Source organism: Mus caroli, chromosome 1 (assembly GCF_900094665.2).
Source record: "Mus caroli chromosome 1, CAROLI_EIJ_v1.1, whole genome shotgun sequence".
NCBI lineage: Eukaryota > Metazoa > Chordata > Mammalia > Rodentia > Muridae > Mus > Mus caroli.
In genome coordinates, this window is record NC_034570.1 from 75874602 (window position 1) to 75895830 (window position 21229).

Genomic DNA, 21229 nt, shown 5'->3' on the forward strand with positions numbered 1-21229 from the left:
ATATATATATATAAATATATAACATAAAATTCTAGATAATTATATATAATATATTATAAATAAATTAAATTTATTTATAATATATAAATTTATAAACTATAATATATAATATAATATAAATTATAAATATATCATATATTATTGTATATATGTATATTATAAGTTATTATATTATCATAGAATATGATTATCATAGGATATATATGTATATGATATGTAATTATTATATGTGATACATATAAGTATACAATAATTATATATAGAATTATATATATAATATAGTGTGTGTGCATATGTTTATGGAGTCATTCATGCCATAGTTATTTTGTGGAAGGCAAGAGGATGATCTACAGAGGTTGATTTTCCCTTTACCCCACGTGGGTCCTGGGGGACTGGGGTCACGTCACTGGTCTGAGATGTATGAGCCTTTATCCACAGAGCTACCTCACTGGTTGCCTTTGATATTGTTTCACCCACTGATTTATAAATAACATTTAATTTCATGTGGCTCTAATAAGTCTTCACTGATAGAACGCATGGTCTCTGACACATTCTCAGCATGTATCAATTGTATTTCCTTCACATATAGGATGTAAGGAGATTAATCAAATGTTAACATATCAAAATTACATCTTATAGGCTTGCTGGGGGCCTACCCAGGCCCAAAAGGGAGCCCTGGTGTACCAGGTAGGCATTTCTTCTTCCCTGATCATAAAGTGCATGTTTCCAAGAGCAGTAGATACTTCACTCGATTTGATTTGTCAAGCAATGTAACTTGGCCAAGTGAAAGATGCTCCAATGATAATACTAAATATAGTCTTAATAGTCAATTAAAACTATAATCACAATTAAGGAAACATTTTCAAAGCTGTGTCCTAGCCTATCAGATTTTCCTTTATGCAAGTCTTTGAAGATATTCATATGTATTTGTGTTGTTGCTGCTGTTGTTCATTGGTTATTGCAGTGTCACAGCTCCTAAAAGAATACAGGTAGAGGTGGCTTCCTGTGAGCACCCTTTTCTGCTGGTGAAGTACAGGGGTATTGCCATTCCCCACTTTGACTCCAGCCCTTGCACAGAGCTTGTGGTTCATGTTGTTTGTCAAGGGCTACCCTGAACCTCTATCAACATCTGAGACACGACAACTTATCTAGTATGTTCCTCAAAGTCTACGCATGTTTCTTGACCCACCTGTCTCAAGCCAGTGTCATAGGAGAAGCAGAGTCCTTGAACACTTTTCCTTTCTGTAAAGAAAGACGCCAAGAGAAACAGCTGATTGTTTGCACCTTTTAGCAATCTTTATTATCCTGCCATGAATAGGAGTTTTTCAAGGTAGTAATTATGCTTTATTCATAACGAATGATGACATGAGACCCTGCAGAAGATGAGTTGATGTTGGAACTGAACAGCACTGGAGCTGGAGTGTGAAGCAGATAGGAGCTGCTCTTTCCCTTCTTTTCTTAAAGACTTGATGGTCCTTTTAGTCAGTCTCAGTGTTTGTACACTGAGCCTTCCGTCCCCGATGAGCATGGAGCCTTTCCCTATCCCAGTGTCTAGTTGTAGAATTATATACAGAAGAAAAGCTTCAGTTCTTATCGTTAGACTAAGCACAAAAGTCCCTGAAAGGGAAATGCTGTCTTTACATTACTCTGCATTTGACTGCAAATAACATTTCAAAGGGAAAAAAAATCACACCTTAGACCAAAATCATCATCATTAACAACAACAACAACAAAAGCTTTAAAAATAACAAATCGTCCACTTATGCAAGTAATTGCACATCTCGATACTTCTGGGCTAATAAGCCATGAAGAGTTCATCGGAACGTGGAAGATATGAATTGATTTGCTTAGTTTATTCTCCCAGATCCTTAAGAGAACTCATATCAGAAAACAAGAAATGAAAGTTTAACAAAAATGTAATATAAAACCCATGACATGAGTACATGAGGTTATTGGTGGACAAAGTGCTACATAGGCACTGACACAAGCTGACACCCTCTGAGCACTTCCTTTAACAGCAGGAATTACAGGCACCACAAGACTAAGGAATGTGAATTCACTGAGGACAACACCGGAACATTCAATATTTTGATTCTCTTTCTCACCCCAGGCCTTTACTACCTACCTAACAGTGACCCACCCACAACTTTCCCCCAGCCAGCAGTCTCACTCTTCTCTCTCCTATACTGAAGCCACTTACTCTCATGAATAACACCAGTTGAGGATGTAAAACACTCTCATACTTAAAATAAAATCAATAAGTCATATTTTGGTTAAACACATACATACACACACACACATGGGAAAGAAGAGGGGAGATTGTTTCCAATCCACATGACAGCTTTCATCCAGGAATTTCAAAGCACAGTTTCTTGAAGGTTTTCTGAAAGGACTAATAATACCTGGTACTACACTGTGACATTTGGGCTCTCCTTTCAGACCTCTTGCAGGCTGATCCCCCTTTGACTCAGTATCACGGATGTGGGAAAGATTCAGCCAGGAGACTAAACAGGATTACAACTTCCTCTTTGTCTAACTGGGCAACAATTCCAAGCCCACATCACTACCCTGAAGTTTAGCTTCTCTCTGCTCTGTTGAATTATCTGTAAATAAATAATGTCACTCTAAAGTCCACCAAATAGCAACTGTGGCTTACATACGCACAACACTTTAGATCTTAAAATAGCATGCCATTTGGCTATATGTCAGGTAAATGTTTTTCAAACAGCTGAGCTGGGGCAGGAGTATTTTTACTTTTAAAATAAAATAAGACAATAAAAGAGCTGGGGAGATGGCTCCATGGTATGAAATATACACTATCTGTAATATCAGGGCTGGGAAAGCTGAGATATGCAGATCCCTGGAATTTGATAATCAGCCATACCAAGCAAATCAATGGTCTCTAAGTTTACTGAGTGAGCACTTTTCAATAAATAAGACACAGGAGCACACACACACACACACATCCCAAATAAAATCAGACAACAGATTTGTAAAAAATGTAGTGATTTTTGCCTACACCAACACCTAGTCAGAGGAAGACCTATAGATCTATATTTTTGTTCTCTAGCTGTTTTTTTAAGAAAATACATTATTAATCTTAACATTTTCAAAGACAGTGCCTATATTGCTGTAAACCCAGCTGAGCTTTCTTCTTTGCAGGTGCCAAAGGAGACAGGGGAGTTCCAGGCTTGTCTGGCCTTCCCGGCAGGAAGGGGGTTATGGGGAATGTTGGACCCCAAGGACCCCCAGGCACCGCTGGACTCCCAGGGTCACCAGGTCTACCTGGGGCAATTGTCCCTGGCCCCAAAGGAGACAGAGGTCTTCCTGGCTTAAGAGGAAATCCAGGTAGAGCGCTTCCTTCCACAAGTTGGAATGGAAGTGGCATCAGATGTGTTCTTTCTGCATTACCTCGTGGCTTCTTGTGTTGCCCCTGTCCTTCTTCACTTCTCTCATACCTCTGACTGTCCTCAGGAAAATGCCATTCCTTCCTGCTTCTCCCCGTGCTTCCCTGGCATGCTCTCCCTCCATCTTTACCACAGCCTCACCTCACAGCAGCAAAGGAAAGGGTGTTTGGGGCAATAACAAGCTGTGGAGCTTGTGTTCCATTTTGAAAGAATCTATGACAGAACTCTTGAGAATCCCTTACCGGCAACTCTGATGCACTCTTTGTGAATCCAGGTGAGCCAGGTCCCCCTGGACCTCCAGGACCTATCGGAAAAGGCATAAAAGGTGACAAAGGATTTATGGGTCCACCTGGCCCCAAAGGTCTGCCTGGAACTGTAGGGGACATGGGCCCACCAGGTTTCCCGGTGAGTGCGGAATGTTATTAATACAGTTCTGCCTTGCTGTTGTTATGCTGCAGTCATATTGTATATATCAGCACTGGTCACACGTGCTCACTGTTTGTGAACTGTACTATTAACTCTGGCAAACTGACTGTTGTGCATGATCAGCTGCACCTGAATGCAGCACACATTCACTCTGTATGATGCATCTGTGTACTGTTGTGATATATCCAAGGTCCCACAGAGCGCAGGAAATCAAAGACACTTAAGGGTTGCAAAGATTTCACCTCTATAACACCTCTAACATGTGGATATATGGGTACAAACCTCTGACTCTTGCTTATTTAAACTTTGAGCTTGTAGGGGAAAATCTAAGTACCTATTAGTTGACAAATGCCCTCCAATAGCCTCAAATGATAGTCATTGTGTCCCTCTATTAATTTGCTTTCAAAATAACCTTTGCTATCTGTATATGTACACACACACACACACACACACACATCATCATCATCATCATCATCAAATATTTTAATGTAACTTGAATTTCTTCCTATTATTATGTACCTGGTTCTGGCAGATTTAGTTTCCTTGTTCATCAGCCTTACCTCTACTGTGAATATATCCCATTCTGGCAGTATTTCCCTTTAAAACAAAGCCAGCATTACAACTTATGGAAATAAGAGCTAAGTCTCCCAGCAAGTGTCTAAGAGAAGGGAGTATCTAACTGAACTGAACATTGCCATTTTAGGACTTCAACCTAAGTTTCCCTTGGGCCACTCAGCTGACTCACGACCACAATGGTAATGGCACACTGTGCTTAGAGTCAGCTGTGCTCACGAGCTTTTTCTTCATAAAATTCAACTTTGTTATTGTAGAAATAATATGCCTTCCCAGTAAGAAGAGGAGAAAACTCTTTAATGGCACACATGCAGCCCTGGCTAATACCCAAGAGAAGCCAGCCTCTAATAGAATGTTTTATTATTTTACATATACCTTAGGCTTATACATTTCTCAGAAGCTACTATCTGACTTCCCCCCAAGTAAACCTCTTAGGACCCGGCTCTGGGTTACATTTTGAACAATTTAAACAGAGACAGAGGGACTATAAATCTAGCAAATGGGAGATTTTCACAACAAAGATATCACTAGAATGATTTTAAGCACACTAGTGTCCTCTTTCTAAGTAGTTGTCTCCCAAGTTCATCTTGTCCAGCTGGCAGAGCTATGCTTTTCTCGGGAAGAGAACCAGGGGCTTTATGGCAGGCCAGGACTTACACTGCTGTGACCCTGTATTCCCCTGTGAGCATCCTGTTTGAGGCACCTTCTTTGGGGACAGGCCTGATAGCTGGTCAGTCCTGGTGAACAATTACATCCTCAAATTATAAACTTTGCTATCTCTGTCAGGCCGGGCTAGCTACTTATCTTTGGAGTATGTTGGAGGCAGCACTTCCTCAGCTAAATTCCACTTTGTGTGATTAATGTCTCCTAAGGAAATCTATTAATAAATCCTTCATAACACCAGTTCTATTACTTTGAGTTTCTCTTACACCAGTATTTCTTCCATGTTTTCCTTGCCTAGCCATTGTGCTGTTGGTGTTTGAGATGTTAAGTGTGGAACTTTCACGTTTACCTCCAAGGGTGCTGTTCTTGTAGGTCCAGACTCCCAGGAGCCCTGCCCAAGACCTCTCATTTCTGAGTCCCTCCCTCACCCTCTACCACCTCACCTGAATTCTCTTGGAAACAGATGTTGAATAGATGGATGTGGTTCAAAACTCATTCTGGGGTATCCACACTGTACCAAGCAACACAGTCCTTTACTCTCAAAGAGCCTAGTCTAAAATGAAGGAGACAGATACTGAAACTCGTCCTTATGCTGTGTACTACAAGGAAAGATGGGGGGGGGGTGGCTGAAGGAACACAGCAAGGGCTCCTGTTTTCCTCTGTGGGATATGCTCAGGGTCTGAGTCAGAAAAGAGAAACATCAGTTATCCAGGGAAATAAGGAAGGCAAGGTGGAGGCTAACAGAGGAGTAGATGCTGAGAGAAGTTCTCCAGAGCCTAAAGGCTCACTGTGTATGTGTGTGAGGAGTACAACTGGAGGCTGAGGATGTGTGAGAACCCATCCAGAGGAGACCAGAGGACTGAAGAGTTCAGGTCACAAAGGTCTCATTCTCTAAAGAAGCAATACATTACCACTGGAGAGATAGCTCCATGTCTCAGACCACCTGCTGTTCTTCCAGAGGACCTAGATTCAGTTCCCAGCATCCACACCAGACAGCTCATCATCACCTGTAATTCTAGCTCCAAAGTTATCTAACACTTCCCATTTCTGGCAACACCTGGGCTTGTGTGTGTGCGAGTGCATACACACACACACTTAAAAATTAAACCCAAAGAGTCAGTATATCGATTCTTCATTCCTGAGTGCATGTCAAATCTCCTCTACAAGTTGAAATCAATCCTTTATATAACTTACCTTTGTTTTGACCACTCACCAAAGCTTAAAACCTATTCTGATTGCCCTATGTAGCAGTCACTGTGACCACAAAGGCAGGGTGGAGAGATCACATGAAAATACAGATTCTCTATCACCCAGCCCACGAGTCCACCTCTCACCCTCACTAGGGGTAAATATGGCGTTCTGTGGGCTGCATATTAGGAATCATGTTAGCTCTTTTCAACTCTTCTGTGATTTGATTTATAGAATCTACTCTTTGAGATACTGTGCACCTCCATCCAATCTGTAGATGTCACCCTTGTACCTCGCTGGTGCTTTGACCTAGAGATTGCACCTAAAGTTCTTCCAAGGACCCCAGCAGATAGAAAGTCTGCTCTGTAAACAAGACTGCCCTTACTCCTCCAGGTGCTTCCGGGGTCATTTCCAATGGAAAGATGATTCTTCTTGATGAATGTCCTCTCTTTCTGCAGAAAATACCTCCCTTCCCACCCAAGAGCTGAACCTAGTGTCTGACTCTCCTTAGCTGCCTTTTGCTAAAGAGAACAGACGATTACCAGAAGCCAGACAGTCCCTGAGCAGATGGCTGGCTCCCTTTCCTTTCCCTCTTCTTTTAACTACATACCAGTTCATCCCGCCAATTGAATTATTGTGTTTTTCCTTCTGGAGGCAGCTGGCTCTAAAGCAACCTGTTATTCTTGGCAACTTTTTCATGAGTTTTAGTTCATTATTCTCAATAGCATTCTGTCTCAATTCCTAGGAACATGTGAAAGTAGATCTGAGTATTGATCTTTTTGGAAGCCCTGATCCCTCTCATCTCCCATGGCTGTCCTTGAGTGTCTCAAGGCTTCAGCAGCAATTAATGTGAGTGCCTCCTACTCATTAGGCACAATCTCTTCCCGACTGCTCTTTCTGGTCCCATCTCTAGACTGTAGATCTCCCACCACCCTCATCAGGAGTAATTTAGAACTCTGCTAGCTTAGCAGAATGACACTTGGATTCAACAATAGCTCTATGGTCTTTGCAATAATTACAGGTTAATTCTTCCAGAAATGACCCCAAATTCATGGCAGTTCCATTTAAACGCATTCAGTGCCCAAGCAGTATCCACTAACATCAGATGGCAAGTTTGCTTATTCACATGATGGGGGATAGGGCATGTTTTAAATGGTCCTAGGAAGAGCTTTAGGGAACATAAAAGCTAAAGGTAGGCAGAATGCTGAACTAACAGGTAAAAATGATGTCAATTTCACCTTATTCTTATCCACTATGAAGTCACATTTTTATTAAAAAATAATGTCATGAGTATTATATTTTTCAAACTTAGTGGTTCTGCTCTTTTCCCTGTACTCAAAATATAGGGAGCACCAGGTATCCCCGGTCTTCCCGGTGTCAGAGGTGATCCAGGATTCCCCGGATTTCCAGGCATAAAAGGTACTGTTTTGACACCACTGTTCTTATATACAAATACAGTAACTGCTGCTCCAATCATATTTGTAAAACCTCATATCACATTTGATGAACTCCTATGGCCACCAGAGATGGTAGAAGCAAAAAAACAGGACCTCAGTGTGAGGACCTACTACCAGGTTTCAGTGTAGGGCTAGAGCCGCAAGCCCTGTGGGTTCAGATGGCAACTGCAATGGAAGAATGGAAATTATAGTATGACCATTGAAAGTTTTACCTTTGGGATTTTTAGATGTTTGAGAATAGAGGACAGCATATGACATCAATACTGATGGAATTATTTTTAAGTTTTGGTCATGTATATTTAACTTCATAATTTGGGAAGCTAAAAAAAGAAAATCTTAAAGAACAGCCTCCAGCCCATTAGTTCAGGTAAAGTGAATTTTTATGCACAGATTTATACATTTGTGTTTGTAGGGTTTATTTATTTGTAGTGATAGGGACTGAACTCAAAGCTTTATAGATGCTGGGCAAGTGCTCTAACGTTGAAATATATGCCATTATATTCTTAATATTGAATGTAGTGTGATATGTCAGGTTTAGTAGAGCATGCCTGTAATTCTAGCACTTGGGAGGCAGAGGCAAAAAGATCAGTAGAAGTTCAAGGCCAGCCTGCTCTATATTGTGAATTCTAGGCCTTTCAAAGCTACTTGGTGAGATTCTGTTGGGCTGGGGGTGGGGGGAATAATGTAATGGAAACAGATTTTTATTAGATTTGTCGTTTAACTGGTCACTACCCAATTCTGAGTTTTAGAAGAGCTGGAATCTCTTCTCTCAGCCTGTAGAGATACTAAATAACAACTGTATCCAATGTGAACAAAACCAAGTTTTCCATGAAGGAAAACTTTCTACCTTCAAAGGTGGACCAGGTGGACTTTAAAACATTTTCAATTTCTTCGAACATCAGCCTTTTAAGGAGCAGTTAGCTGAAGATAAATCATTGTGAGTAATTTTGAGGACTCTCGCTGGACTTTGGGACAGCGAATATAGGCAGGCTGTCCTGGGTTAATGACACCATCTTCTCAAGACTCAGAATAAAAACATTAACAATGTGAAAAGCATCTAAAGGCTGCCATAAAGACGACCAATTAACGCTTCTGAGTATTGACAGGTAAACAGGGAGGGGATTCTCACAACCAAGCCCTACAAATATGCCCAATGGGACACAATCAGTTAGACTTCCGAAGAAAATCCTTGTCTTGGATGGTGATCTCACTTTAGTTGGGAAAATTCCCATCACCAAACCATTTAGGTGAATCTTCTCATACTCATAGGTAAACAGTCACACTTCTTTCTGGTCCTCAGAGTCCTTTCTAGAGTAGTTGGCAATTAACTTTTGGTGTAGTAATTATTTTGTTCTGTTTTTTTTTTTTTATTTCTTCTCTGTTTTGCTTTTTTGAGACAGCCTTGAACTTGCCATCCCCTTGCTTCTGTCTCTTAAGTGTTGGCATTACAGCCCTGCATCACTAAGCTCAACCTTACTGTATTTCATCTATTGATACCCTGTTTAATACTCAAGTATTTTAAGTAATTATATCTAATGTCTATGCAGTTTTTGTTGTTATTGTTGTGACAGGGATTTTCTATGTAGTCCTGAATGTCTTAGAATTCACTGTGCAGACCAGGATATACTCCAAATCACAGAGATCCACCTGCCTCAGCCTCCTGAGTGCTGGGATTAAAGGTGTGCACCACCAGGTCCAGCCATGTCTATGCAATCTTAATACTCTTTGAATGAGTATTGTTTAAATCAATGGCTATTTCTTTGTAGCCTTTTTATCATCTGTACAAAACATTATGAATAAAAGTGAAATGTTTGCCACTTTGTTACATAAATAAATATATGAAAATTCCTGACATAAACTCTGGGCTATTTGTACACATGGAACAACAAAATAAGAATGTAGTTAATTGAGATAACTAAATGTAATAGCTCATCAAAACGTATTAGTACTGGGTTCAATAGGGCCTCATAATTCTCCCAAAATACTTCATTGGTTCCCAAACTCAAAAAGTAATCTCTCAGAAACACGTCCCTGTGTATGTTAAAATAAGCTTATTTTCTTTGTTTCTTTCTTACTCTTCCTCCTCCTTCTTAGGAGAGAAGGGTAACCCCGGATTTCTTGGGCCAATTGGACATCCAGGACCAGTTGGGCCAAAAGGACCACCAGGTAAATAGATCTATTTCTCAATTGCTGTTCTCTATAAAGAAAGAGTAGTTTCATGAAGTCATCTTCGCATTGTGTTTATATCAATAGGTCCACGTGGAAAACCTGGCACTCTTAAGGTCATCTCTCTTCCGGGAAGCCCAGGGCCACCTGGTGTACCTGGACATCCAGGAATGAAAGGAGACCCTGGACCCCTGGGACCACCAGGAATCCCAGGTATGGTAACACCATTAATCTAGATCTTTAATAAAGGGTGAATGAAGAAAATCTATAAAGTGTTTGGAAGCACATGATAGAACTCCACATAAAATGGCCAATTTGGGATTAGGTTCTTTTACCCTGACCAGTAACAACAACCACAAAAAAACAACAACAACAACAACAAACAAACAAACAAAAAGAGCTTAGACTCTTGTAAAACCATCTGGACATAGTACAGAGTAGGGAAAATACACGCTGCATTTCATCTTTATTAGGAGAAAAGTATCTTATCTATCTCCTTTGACAAATATCAGCTTTAGGGCTCAATTTTTAAATGAATGTCTGGTTATAACTGACTTCTATAAATGTGGACTCTTCAAACAATTTGTACATCGAAGCATTAGGGGGAAATGATTTTTAATGTCTTTCCAGACTGCTGATAGCTGGAAATGAACCTAACCCTTCACATAGTCTTAGCATATTTCAATAGAATTATGAATAGGGCTCTTGTTCTTTGTTTGTCTGAATCACATGAGAGATAAGAGAGGTATTACTTCCTGGTTTGATCACTTCATGGGCATCATGAATTCTGGAGTAAAATACAACAGCACACACTTTCATATAGTCCTGGTTTCTTAAGGCCTTTGGGGGAAGTTAGTGGACAAACATTCCAGTTAGCCTTCCTGGGATGTTTATTTTGGCTGGTGAAACTGCAGAAGTCCTGAGCTTACTGAGATGGGTGGCAGCATGACCTTTTCTTCTAATATGATGGCATATAATACAACAGTACCTCTTGCCTAGGACCCTGTGGGCCAAGAGGTAAACCAGGCAAGGATGGGAAACCAGGAACTCCAGGACCAGCTGGTGCAGAGGGCAACAAGGGCTCGAAAGGACAGCAAGGTAAACACCCAGCTTGCCTCCCTGCTTGAAGCAATATTGTTTCAGCATCCAAAGGGGACTCGTTTATACATGTGATCTTATGCCGCAAGACAGAGTAAGTACTCTGGGTTTTCCAGTTAGTTCTACTGTTCAATTAGAACAAAGTCAGGGGGCCAGGTGTTCACTTGGAAGGAGGAGGAGTCACAAATGACTGGAATGCACTGTTCATTCTGTTTTTAAGGATAGATTCTTAATTTTTAATCAAGGCAAAAAGCTTTGACGAAGGACTAATAGAGCACCAGTTACTATTCTATTTTTCAGAAAGGCAAATTGTGTTTAATCACCCACAGCAGTTATGTTGGCTAAAAATCTCTTATAGGAACAGTATGACCTGGACCAGTAAGTGGTGGGAGGGCCAGGAGATCAGAAGATAAGAAGATAGAAAATTTGGGATCCGGAGATCTGGTGTAAGCTATGTCTTATGACAGGCAAGCTTCTTAAGAAGTACAGCATCTAATGTAATTCTTCTAGGGAGAGATGGGACAGTGTCAGTGAGAGTGGGAAGCTAACCAACCAACGTTGTACAAAGAGAACATGAGGTATCTTAGGGGCATCAGGGACTGAGCACAGGGCTGCCTTCAGACTGATAGCCATTGCCCCTTAGAGTGGGAAGCGTTGGGGGTCTCAAGATCCTAAGACACAGCTCCCCTAAGGCCCTGGTCTCAGGCCATTATGGTTCTGGCAAGCACGTACCCGGTTTTAGAGAAAGAACTGTGTGCCTTCTCCATATGGATGGTAAGGGCACATATAAGGTGGGGTGAGTCTGGGTAGAGCCCTGGCCCCAGGCAATTACAGTCTCTGCCAAGCCCATTCCTAGTTTAGAAAAGGAGCTTGTCCTTTCTGTACACATTAGAGCTTCAGGGAATGCTTTGGCTTGTCTAGCTCTCAACAGTGGTACCTCATGAGTAAGTCTTTTGCTATTCTGGTTTTGTTTTGCTTTTTCAATACTACCCTGGCTTGAACAGAACAAGTTTGCTTCCTTACTTAGGACAGCTGTCTATGAACTATACTATTTTTGCATACAAGTCAACAACTCAGGTGTACGGTCTACAAAAAGGCCTTTTAAATATAATGTTGTACTTGGAATATAAACTATGTATGTCAGTTTGATAACCTGGATCTAAATCTATCTTATGCAAATGCAAAAGTCTCAAAGCACCCCTCTGGAAAACACTGAGATGGTAACTGCCTGAGGTTACAGACTTCATTAAAATAATAAGAAAAAAAAAAGTCTAACTTCCAAGTATCATTTCCCAACTAGGTTAGACATGTCGGTTCAAATATGGTACTATATTATTAACTGTATTATTATCCATGGGATCACTTTTGATTTAGTGTGGCAGGAAATCTATGTTAGAGAATGACTACCCATTTGGCTTCATTCCTAATGTGCTTTTGTTAATGGCTCTATTAATTTATACACTTTAATGACCATGGCTGGATATTATAATGCAGGTGATAGCAAGCACAGGATACTATAATACAAATTGTGTTGGGAACTGATTAGCAAGTAGTCAAATGCTATGGTGGCTTCATGGGAATGATACGAGGATTCAAGCTTAGATCCACAGCAATGCCCCATAGTTTCACATGAGCATGAGTTTCATGTTTCCAGTTCCTACCCTGATCAGCTAATCCTTTTTAATTGCCATGGAGAGACCAGAAAGCATCTGTTGCTTAAGGTCCATATTTGTTATTTTTGCATCATCCTCAAAAGGATAAACATCCTCAAATGGAGCAATGTAAGGGAGGAAAGCTTTGTTACCAACAGGAAAGGCCCAGCAGTGACAAGGGCTCAGTTTATGACAAGAAAAGCAGATTTCACCTCTTGGTGGGTCAGCAAGCAGGGAAAACTAGAATTACTGGCAGGTAAAATCTTCAAAGGCCGATGACCCCTTGTGACTACTTCTACCAGTCAGGCCCCATCTCCTAAGGACCCACAGCCTTTAACATTTTGCCATGAGCCAAGGAAGGACTAAGCATTCAAGGCATAAGCCTCTAGGGAGCATTCTGGTTCAAGCCTTAACAGGGCGGATTACAGCCTCTGTGCATTAAAAGGAGAGGATGGAAAAAGTAATGTCTGCCTTTTATGCATTAAAGCCAAGGCAAATGTGGACTTTTGAGACTCCAAAGAAGAGAGAAAGGGACAGGAAAGAAGGGGGAAAGAGATAACTCAGTGAGTCTTAGTTAGAAAGTGACAAAAGAGAATCAGTCTTCTCCAACTGCACAGAAAAGGCAAAGCATAAATGCCACTTTGTTTGCAACTCCTATAGATAAAGGAAACGGCCTTTGTTAAACTAGAAGAAGTCTTTGCCTTGCTCATGGGTCCAAAACTTTCTTCAAAGTTTGTACCTCTAGGAAAAGCTTTCAAAGTTTTACATGATTGTTTTCTGAATTTACCAAAGCTTAGCAATTTTTATTACCTACCTGAACAGCTTTATAAGTTGTACATATTTTATTTGATTCTAGGCCCCCTGTTTACACACACACTGTAAGCCAAGCCATTCGTTCACTCATATAAAATATACATGAAGCACAACAAATCAAATGCAGGACACTATGCCAGGCATCTCAGGGGAATTCAAATATAAGGAAAGACCTGATCTCAAAATAATAATAATAATAATAATATGCATCCTGTGATAAACTGGTTAATATTTAATATTAATTTTCCATTGTATCAGTTATGTTTGTGTGATAAAAAATCTGATATAAATAATGCCCAAGAGGAAAATTCTATTTTGGCTCCTGGATTCAGAGGATTCAGTCCATTGTTGTTTGGCTCTATGATGTAAAAGAGCAGTGCTCACTACATAGAGGACAGAAAGCAGGTCACATAGAAGGGGTCAGGGCAAGATACAGTATCCAAGAACAAACCCCTACTTCTTACCTCTCACCACCTTACAATAAAGTCATTATCTACAAATCCATTAAGGAATTAGTCCATTCATTAGGACAGAACCCTCATGATCTAATCATCTCTGGAAACGCCTTCACAGACACGCCTAGGTATGTCTTACTTGTCTCCTAAGTGTTTCTTAATCCACTTGACAATTAAAATAAAACATCATAGTCATTTTATAGCCTACTCGTCTCTAAGATTCCTTTTTCATATTTGAGGTTTACCAGCCACATAAACACACTTAAATTAGTACTTTAAAAAACATCTTTGAGAGTCTGGTCATGTTGCAACCTGTATAATTTGTTTTTCAAAGGCCCACCTGGTCTGGATGGATTGCCAGGTTTAAAGGGAAATCCTGGTGACAGGGGAATGCCGGCCACTGGTACAAGAATGCGAGGCTTCATCTTCACCCGACACAGTCAAACCACGGCCATTCCTTCATGCCCTGAAGGAACACAGCCACTCTATAGTGGCTTTTCTCTTCTTTTTGTACAAGGAAACGAACGTGCACATGGACAAGACCTTGGTAAGGTTCTAATTTCCAGGCAGTTTACGAAGCTGAGTGTAGACTATTTATAGGATTCGAGCTTCCTCTGAAGGTCACTGTAAACAATGTTAGCATCTTCTGGTGCATTTGAGAGAGCAACTGTGGCCCAAGGTTTAGTTTTCATCCTGATGTATAAACTGCTAGAGGAAATGCAGCTAGATTCACCATCTATCTCTTGTTAATCCTCAAATTCATCTTTTCTAAAGCTTCCCCTGGTTATTTGCTAGCATGCATATCTGGAAGTAGCTAAAGCAAAGACATTGTCCCAGCAGAACAATATCAGGTCCCAAGTTCTATCCAAGAAGGTAGAAAGAGCCACAGGATGCATTCCTAGGTGGGGCAGGTTGGTATACCCATTTGAGACTTTGGCTTCCATCCTAAAGCTTTACATTGCCACAGAATTCTTCTGGTTTGTTGTTTTGTTTTGTTTCTTGGTCCAGGTTTGCCACAGGTCATGTGATAATTAACCTGTGTCTAAATAATGAGAGAGTAACTAAAATTTACCTGACGTGATACTCAGCTTCATGTTTTATTAGGTACTCTGGGCAGCTGCCTGCAGCGATTCACCACAATGCCATTCTTATTCTGTAACATCAATAATGTATGTAACTTTGCATCACGAAATGACTATTCATACTGGCTGTCAACACCAGCTCTGATGCCAATGGACATGGCTCCAATTAGTGGCAGAGCTCTCGAACCCTATATTAGCAGGTAAAAAACTCAACCCCTGTGTTTTACAAGAGAATCAAGTGAATCACTTAACTTGTAAGGAATGCAACAGTAGAAAGTGGCTGTCATACTAATGGTCTCATTTTACAGATGCACTGTCTGTGAAGGTCCAGCAATGGCCATAGCTGTTCACAGTCAAACTACTGCTATCCCTCCATGTCCCCAGGACTGGGTTTCTCTCTGGAAAGGCTTTTCTTTCATTATGGTAAGAAGAAGAAATATCCTCAGCCCATTTCAAGTAATGAATAATGCCTATGGAATCTTGGGCTGTGTTGAAACAATGTGGTCCCCTACCTGTTAATATATGTAAAATGCTATAGATGCTTGGCGATCTGAAAATACACCTAAAGAGAAACATTGAGGATGAACATCTGCTCAGTAGTGTTTACGTAGCCTGCACAACATCCTAGGTCCCATCCCCCAGCAGTGCATAGAAAGAGTGACACTTTCAGGAGGTAGGGACAGAAGGGTCGGATGTTCATGATCACCCTTTGCTCCATAACCAATTTGAGGCCAGCTTGGGCTATAAGAACCCTAGTCTTAATATATAAGTAAGTAAGTAAATAAATAAATACACTAAAAACGACTGACAACTTTGATGCTGTTGATAAGTAATGAAGCACTGAATAAAAGACAGCAAGATGACTCAGTGGGCAAAAGCCCTGCCACCAAGCCTGATGACCTGAGTTCAGTCCCTAAGACTGACATGGTAGAAAGGGAATCAGCTTCCGCAAGTTGTCCTCTGACCTCCATACCTTTGGTATGGCATGCATGTACACACACATACACTCACACACACACACACACACACACAGTCACACACATAATCACACACAATATCACACACACAATATCTCACACACACACCAAACAAATAAGTAAATATAATTTAAAAATTAGAAATACTCCTCAGATTTCCCACAAATCCCTGAGTAGCATTCAAGCGAGAAGTAGCCACTCTGACAGAGATCGGATGCCCCTTTGCTCATTTTTGTGATGACTTCTTTGCTTACATTGCCTGTAATGCTTATCATGATAACCACAGGAACATTTTTATGCATCTGTGGATTCATAAATGAAAACCGAATTATCGTAAAGTATCACCTTTGTGAAGTGACAAAATGCACCTTGTACTGTGCCTCTCTTATGAGGAGGAGTCTCTTTTTAAAGTTCTGGCATTAATGCTAAATTCCGGGGAGAGATTGACCATCTACAGTGCTGACTGCTCTGCATGTCACTGCTTACACGCTGCATACATATTATCCCCCTCTTTACACACAGCTGTCCACTCAATTATTAATTAATTTAAGACTATTTAACAGCAATCATGAGCCCCAACCAGTCAGGGCAGTAAGGCTAGCAGGAACCACATTCTTCTCATGGAGCTCATATCCCAGTGGTAAGCATAGGCAATAGATGTCGGATGGCTGTATCTCCTCCTAGAAGATGCCCAAGTGTTACATCTAGATAGAAGAGAAGACATCTGTGTTTTTGGCTTTTCTTTTTTCTGTTGCTTTCTATTACTGCTTCCTACCCATGCCAAAATGTGGGAAACTTGTATTTGAACCCCAACAGGCAGTGTTTTCATTGAGATCTTTTTGTTGTGATAGTTCACAAGTGCAGGCTCTGAGGGTGCTGGACAAGCACTTGCCTCGCCTGGCTCCTGCCTGGAAGAATTCCGAGCCAGTCCATTTATAGAGTGCCATGGACGAGGGACATGTAACTACTACTCAAACTCCTACAGTTTCTGGCTGGCTTCGCTGAACCCAGAAAGAATGTTCAGGTAACTATGCCATGTTGGCCTTAATCTGTTGACTCAACTCTAGAGCTGTTCAAAGGCTGCCTACAACTGCTTTTTATTTATACTTCTGTGTGGATATACTTAACTCTCTCAGTCCTGACAATAAAATCCTATTTACTTTCATCCTCCCAGGATCGAGGTATTTTGGAGTCAAGAAGTAAGAAGTAGAGTCTTGTGTCAGTAAAAACCAAATGTCCACATGATTTTTGTTATCACTAAACATATTCAACACATGTATAGATTTATAGTAAAGTACTGAAAATAAATACTAGCTGATCTGCTGATCTTAAGGACTTAAGTCTTATCTTTGAAGACTTAGGAATATTTAAAGGGAAGAAATAGTTAAAAATGAACTGTAAGTTTGCAGGAAAGCCTATGTTCTATGAATTCTGATGAAACACACTGGAAACATAAAATACCAATAAATGTTTATATATACAAACATAAAACTGTCTTTTCAGAAATTCTCCTCTTCTACAAGGAGGGGTGTTTCTGGAATAAAGTCAACTACAATGTTTATTTAAAAATCCCAAAGCAAGTAAGTATTCTATTTTATCCACAATCAATGAGTCCTTTCATTTGTATTTATTTCAGAAAACCTATTCCATCAACTGTGAAAGCTGGAGACTTAGAGAAAATCATAAGCCGCTGTCAGGTGTGCATGAAGAAAAGACATTGACGAAATCAAAGAAACCAGAACCGCTTTTTGTTCCTTCTTACGTAACAAAGTCATGACTTAGAACATGAGTTTACTTAGGTCTTTCTCTCTAACCTTAAAGATGTAGTCGTGCAAAGTTTCACCACACAAGAAAGCATTTCATTCAAGTTAGTCTGTGATGTGGGTCTCTACACCTGTAGGTTTCAAAGTTCCCTGTGGAAAGGCAACAGCTTGCCACAGAATATCGCTGAAATAACATTCCAGTTGTACCCAAAGAGCTGACTAAATGTTGATTGTGTGGAACTTGAACTACAAGCTAAGAGAGGTCTGTCCTGTGGATGCACGGTGTGTTCCTTGTCTCCCACTCCTGAGCAAAGGAGTGTGGTTCCTTCCACCTTTTCCCTGAGACCTTAGACTTCAGCTACAGAAGGAGAAGGGAGTATACCATCAAGCACACTGTGAAGAGAACTGGAGGGTCAGAGCTGTTGAGTGGTATAAGGGCTAGAACACAGAATAAATGAGGCCCCATGATGTTTCAGGACTCATTTAAATATGCACAAGGCTAGGACCAAAGGAAACTTCCTGAAGGGAATCATAACAGGCTTGGATATAAAGTATAGTTTTGTTTTCTGTTTTGTTGACGATGTCTATTTGCTTATTCACTGAGCTCTTTTTACTATGTCAATAGATTCAAAGCTGGTAAAATGTTTACCCTTGGGGAACTAAGTTTTACTAGGATGCCATACACATACATTGAAACATGATTTTTATGTTATATATTCTTAGCAACCATGTGGAAAGAGACCACTGGGTAAAACCTTACTGTACTGTACACAGCTGCTATATGTCTTAAAACATGTTCTTAAGTACACAGATACATTCCACAGTTACTTAATTCAGCTTAACAAGTTATTTTCTTCAGTTCCAAACTATGTCCCATATACTGGACTGGACCGGCGGTGCAGGGGGTGGAGAGAGACTTGCTTCTGATCTACCCTCAAAGAAGAGAACAAATCTCGTGTGTAGAGACTCACGCATGCAGGAAGCCCATCCTCCGCTTCTTCACCCCCTTCCCTACACCGAAACCAAACAAAGAGGCTCATCTATGGCTGTTGTTTTATTTTTCCTTTACTTCTATTTCACAGTTCAGCAGGCCTGATAGAAGATTTAAAAATAAGAGCACTTGTTGCTCTTGCAGAAGCCCCTGGTTCAGTTCCTAGTACCCACACTGGTACTGGTTCACAGTAGCCTCTTCCAGATGACCCAACATCCACTTCTGGCCTCTGCACCCACGCTCAGCCAGATATACAAAAGTTTTAAAACTTTTAAAATAAGGTCTAAGTCCGGGCTAAGTTCAAAACCTCTAACTTCTCTTAGGCATGCCAGAAGCTAATGTCTGAAAAATATTAAGAAATCAGGAACTTTTTAATAATCAGATAGTGTCGTACTATTTGATGACTCAAAGAGGCCAGGCATTGTGAGGCAAACCTTTGAGTGTATTTCTTGATCCACAGAAGTGGACGTGATGGTGCTGATACTTAAGTTCAGGCTGGTGCTGTAAACTCAACTGCTTTGTATTTGGAAAATGTGACCCAAGAGCACAGACAAGGGTTGTCATTCTTTACCATTCGTGTGACCACTACAAGACATTTTTACACCTGAGCTGAGACGTGCAACATCTCATTACAAGTATGTATTTCAGCTAACATTTTTGTTTGAAAAATATCCTGTCCCAGATACATTCCAGTAGTGAAAACAAGGACTAATCTCCTTGGCCAGTGTAGGAGCAGCAGCCGTAGCATTCAGGAACTTGTCCTAATTGCCCATTGTAGATCATTCTAAACCTGCAAAGTTTGAAACTGTAACTAGCAAACAGAAATCTGTGTTTTGTCTTGATGAGAAGCATCTCATTGTACAACCCAGGCTGACCCCCAAATCACCACAAGTTTTCTGCCTCAGCCACCCAGAATTTTGTTTTCAAAGTTTTCATCATCCTCTCATGTTCTCAACTCAATAGGCACACACCCAAGAAACTGGCCACAATCCTTTCACCTTTGTCTCTTTTTAAAACTCACTGGTGACTTTCAGGGTAATCTATTTCACTACTAGACTGGTGCTGATGTCACAACAGCTACCCTTCATTTGCCCATAGGCCCCTTTCTTCTTCTGTCCTCTTATCAGTATTTAAAACAGGTAATACTGGACACCTTAATGCCCAAAGAAGCCATATCAACAGTCAGTCATTTGTACTTCTAAGAGTGAGCAATAAAATACAGCCCGTGCATATTACTTCCCAGATGTTTATGAGTAAATTATAAATTTAAAATTCAATTTCCTATGTGGCTGGAGAAATGGTTCAGTAGTGAAGAATGCTGGTCTCCTCTGCAGGGGATCCAAGCGTAGTTCTCAATACCCAGGTCATACAGCTCAGGACTGCTCAAAGGGACCCAGCTGGCCTCCAAGGACTCACTAGCACAGGCACTGCCACATAAACAAAAATAAATCTTTCAACATTTTTAGCTGATTAACAAAACATTTGTTTCAATTTTGGTGCTTCAACTTTGGAATTTCACAGTGTGCTAAAAACAACCAACTTGTCAATTGTTCTTTTTTTTTTTGCAAGATAACACATTATTAATTTATTTATAAAAGTATTAAAAATGTTTAAATTTGAATTTTATTGTTAATTTTACCAAGGTTTTCTATATTTCAAATATAACTTGCTACCACTAAACTTAATTTAATATTCTTCTCAATAACCACTTGAAATTTATTTAAAATATATCAAATATTTTATATTGTTATATCCTGACAAAATTATGATGTATTACAATGTACTAATATTTCTGTAAATATAACTAAAGTTCTATTGTTTTGTCAAAGTAAAATAAAAGGAACAATTCTATCATATTTTGGGGTTTTTTTTCTAGTGGAAGATAGTTTATTTTGGACTGTAAAAATAATAGTCACTATAAAGCAATACACAACTTTGAAATTAAGAAGAATATCAAAGAATACTCATCTTCACCGAAAATAACCATCAAATTAAGATAGTAAGAGATAACTATAGTATTCTGAATCTTGATGCCTAAAAAAGTAATCTTGCCATAAATGAGAAACAGTAACTGAAGAATGTCTGAGTTGAAAAGGGGAAATAAGGTAAAACCTATTAGGGTTTAATCCCTAATGGGAAACATAAGTAGCAATGGCTAGAAGTCATGCATCAGGATGAAGCTAAACTAAGTGCATGAGATGATTTGGTTTTACATATTATGAGGGCATAGAAAAAGCCAATGGCATTAAGTCACAAACAGAAATGTACACATCAGTGAGAGAAGAAGAGCAAGACCCATCATGAATCTATAATACAGGACACAAGAAAGAATAGACTTCCATGTGCATGGAAGAAGCATCATTCATGCCACATAACTTTTCATTTAAGACTGTATCACACACTATTAGGTGCTCTGACATTCTATGAAACAGTCTTCTTTAATAGACTCACATGATGCCCAAAAATAAATGATAAGTCAGGGTTACAGAAGAAGACCTGGGTTTGATAACTGAATTAT

General features: G+C 40.0%; 1 protein-coding gene and 1 long non-coding RNA gene across 2 annotated transcripts in view; one reads left to right on the plus strand and one right to left on the minus strand.

Annotated features, from left to right (window-relative positions):
* The window catches only part of LOC115030370, a 5751-nt gene extending 2053 nt beyond the window's left edge, over nt 1–3698 (minus strand). The window contains exons 1-2 of the long non-coding RNA XR_003835953.1: nt 3650–3698; nt 1190–1242 (exon numbers count right to left, since the gene is read on the minus strand). This is a non-coding gene — a long non-coding RNA (uncharacterized LOC115030370). The remainder of the gene's footprint in view (nt 1–1189; nt 1243–3649) is intronic.
* The window catches only part of Col4a3 (collagen type IV alpha 3 chain), a 130059-nt gene extending 109650 nt beyond the window's left edge, over nt 1–20409 (plus strand). The window contains exons 41-52 of the mRNA XM_021155885.2: nt 640–687; nt 3163–3348; nt 3682–3812; nt 7604–7676; nt 9809–9880; nt 9968–10093; nt 10880–10978; nt 14233–14445; nt 15003–15180; nt 15289–15403; nt 16809–16981; nt 17594–20409. Coding sequence (XP_021011544.1) covers nt 640–687; nt 3163–3348; nt 3682–3812; nt 7604–7676; nt 9809–9880; nt 9968–10093; nt 10880–10978; nt 14233–14445; nt 15003–15180; nt 15289–15403; nt 16809–16981; nt 17594–17678 — 1499 coding nt within the window. The 3' untranslated portion in view covers nt 17679–20409. The remainder of the gene's footprint in view (nt 1–639; nt 688–3162; nt 3349–3681; nt 3813–7603; nt 7677–9808; nt 9881–9967; nt 10094–10879; nt 10979–14232; nt 14446–15002; nt 15181–15288; nt 15404–16808; nt 16982–17593) is intronic.
* The last annotated feature ends 820 nt before the right edge of the window (nt 20410–21229 follow it).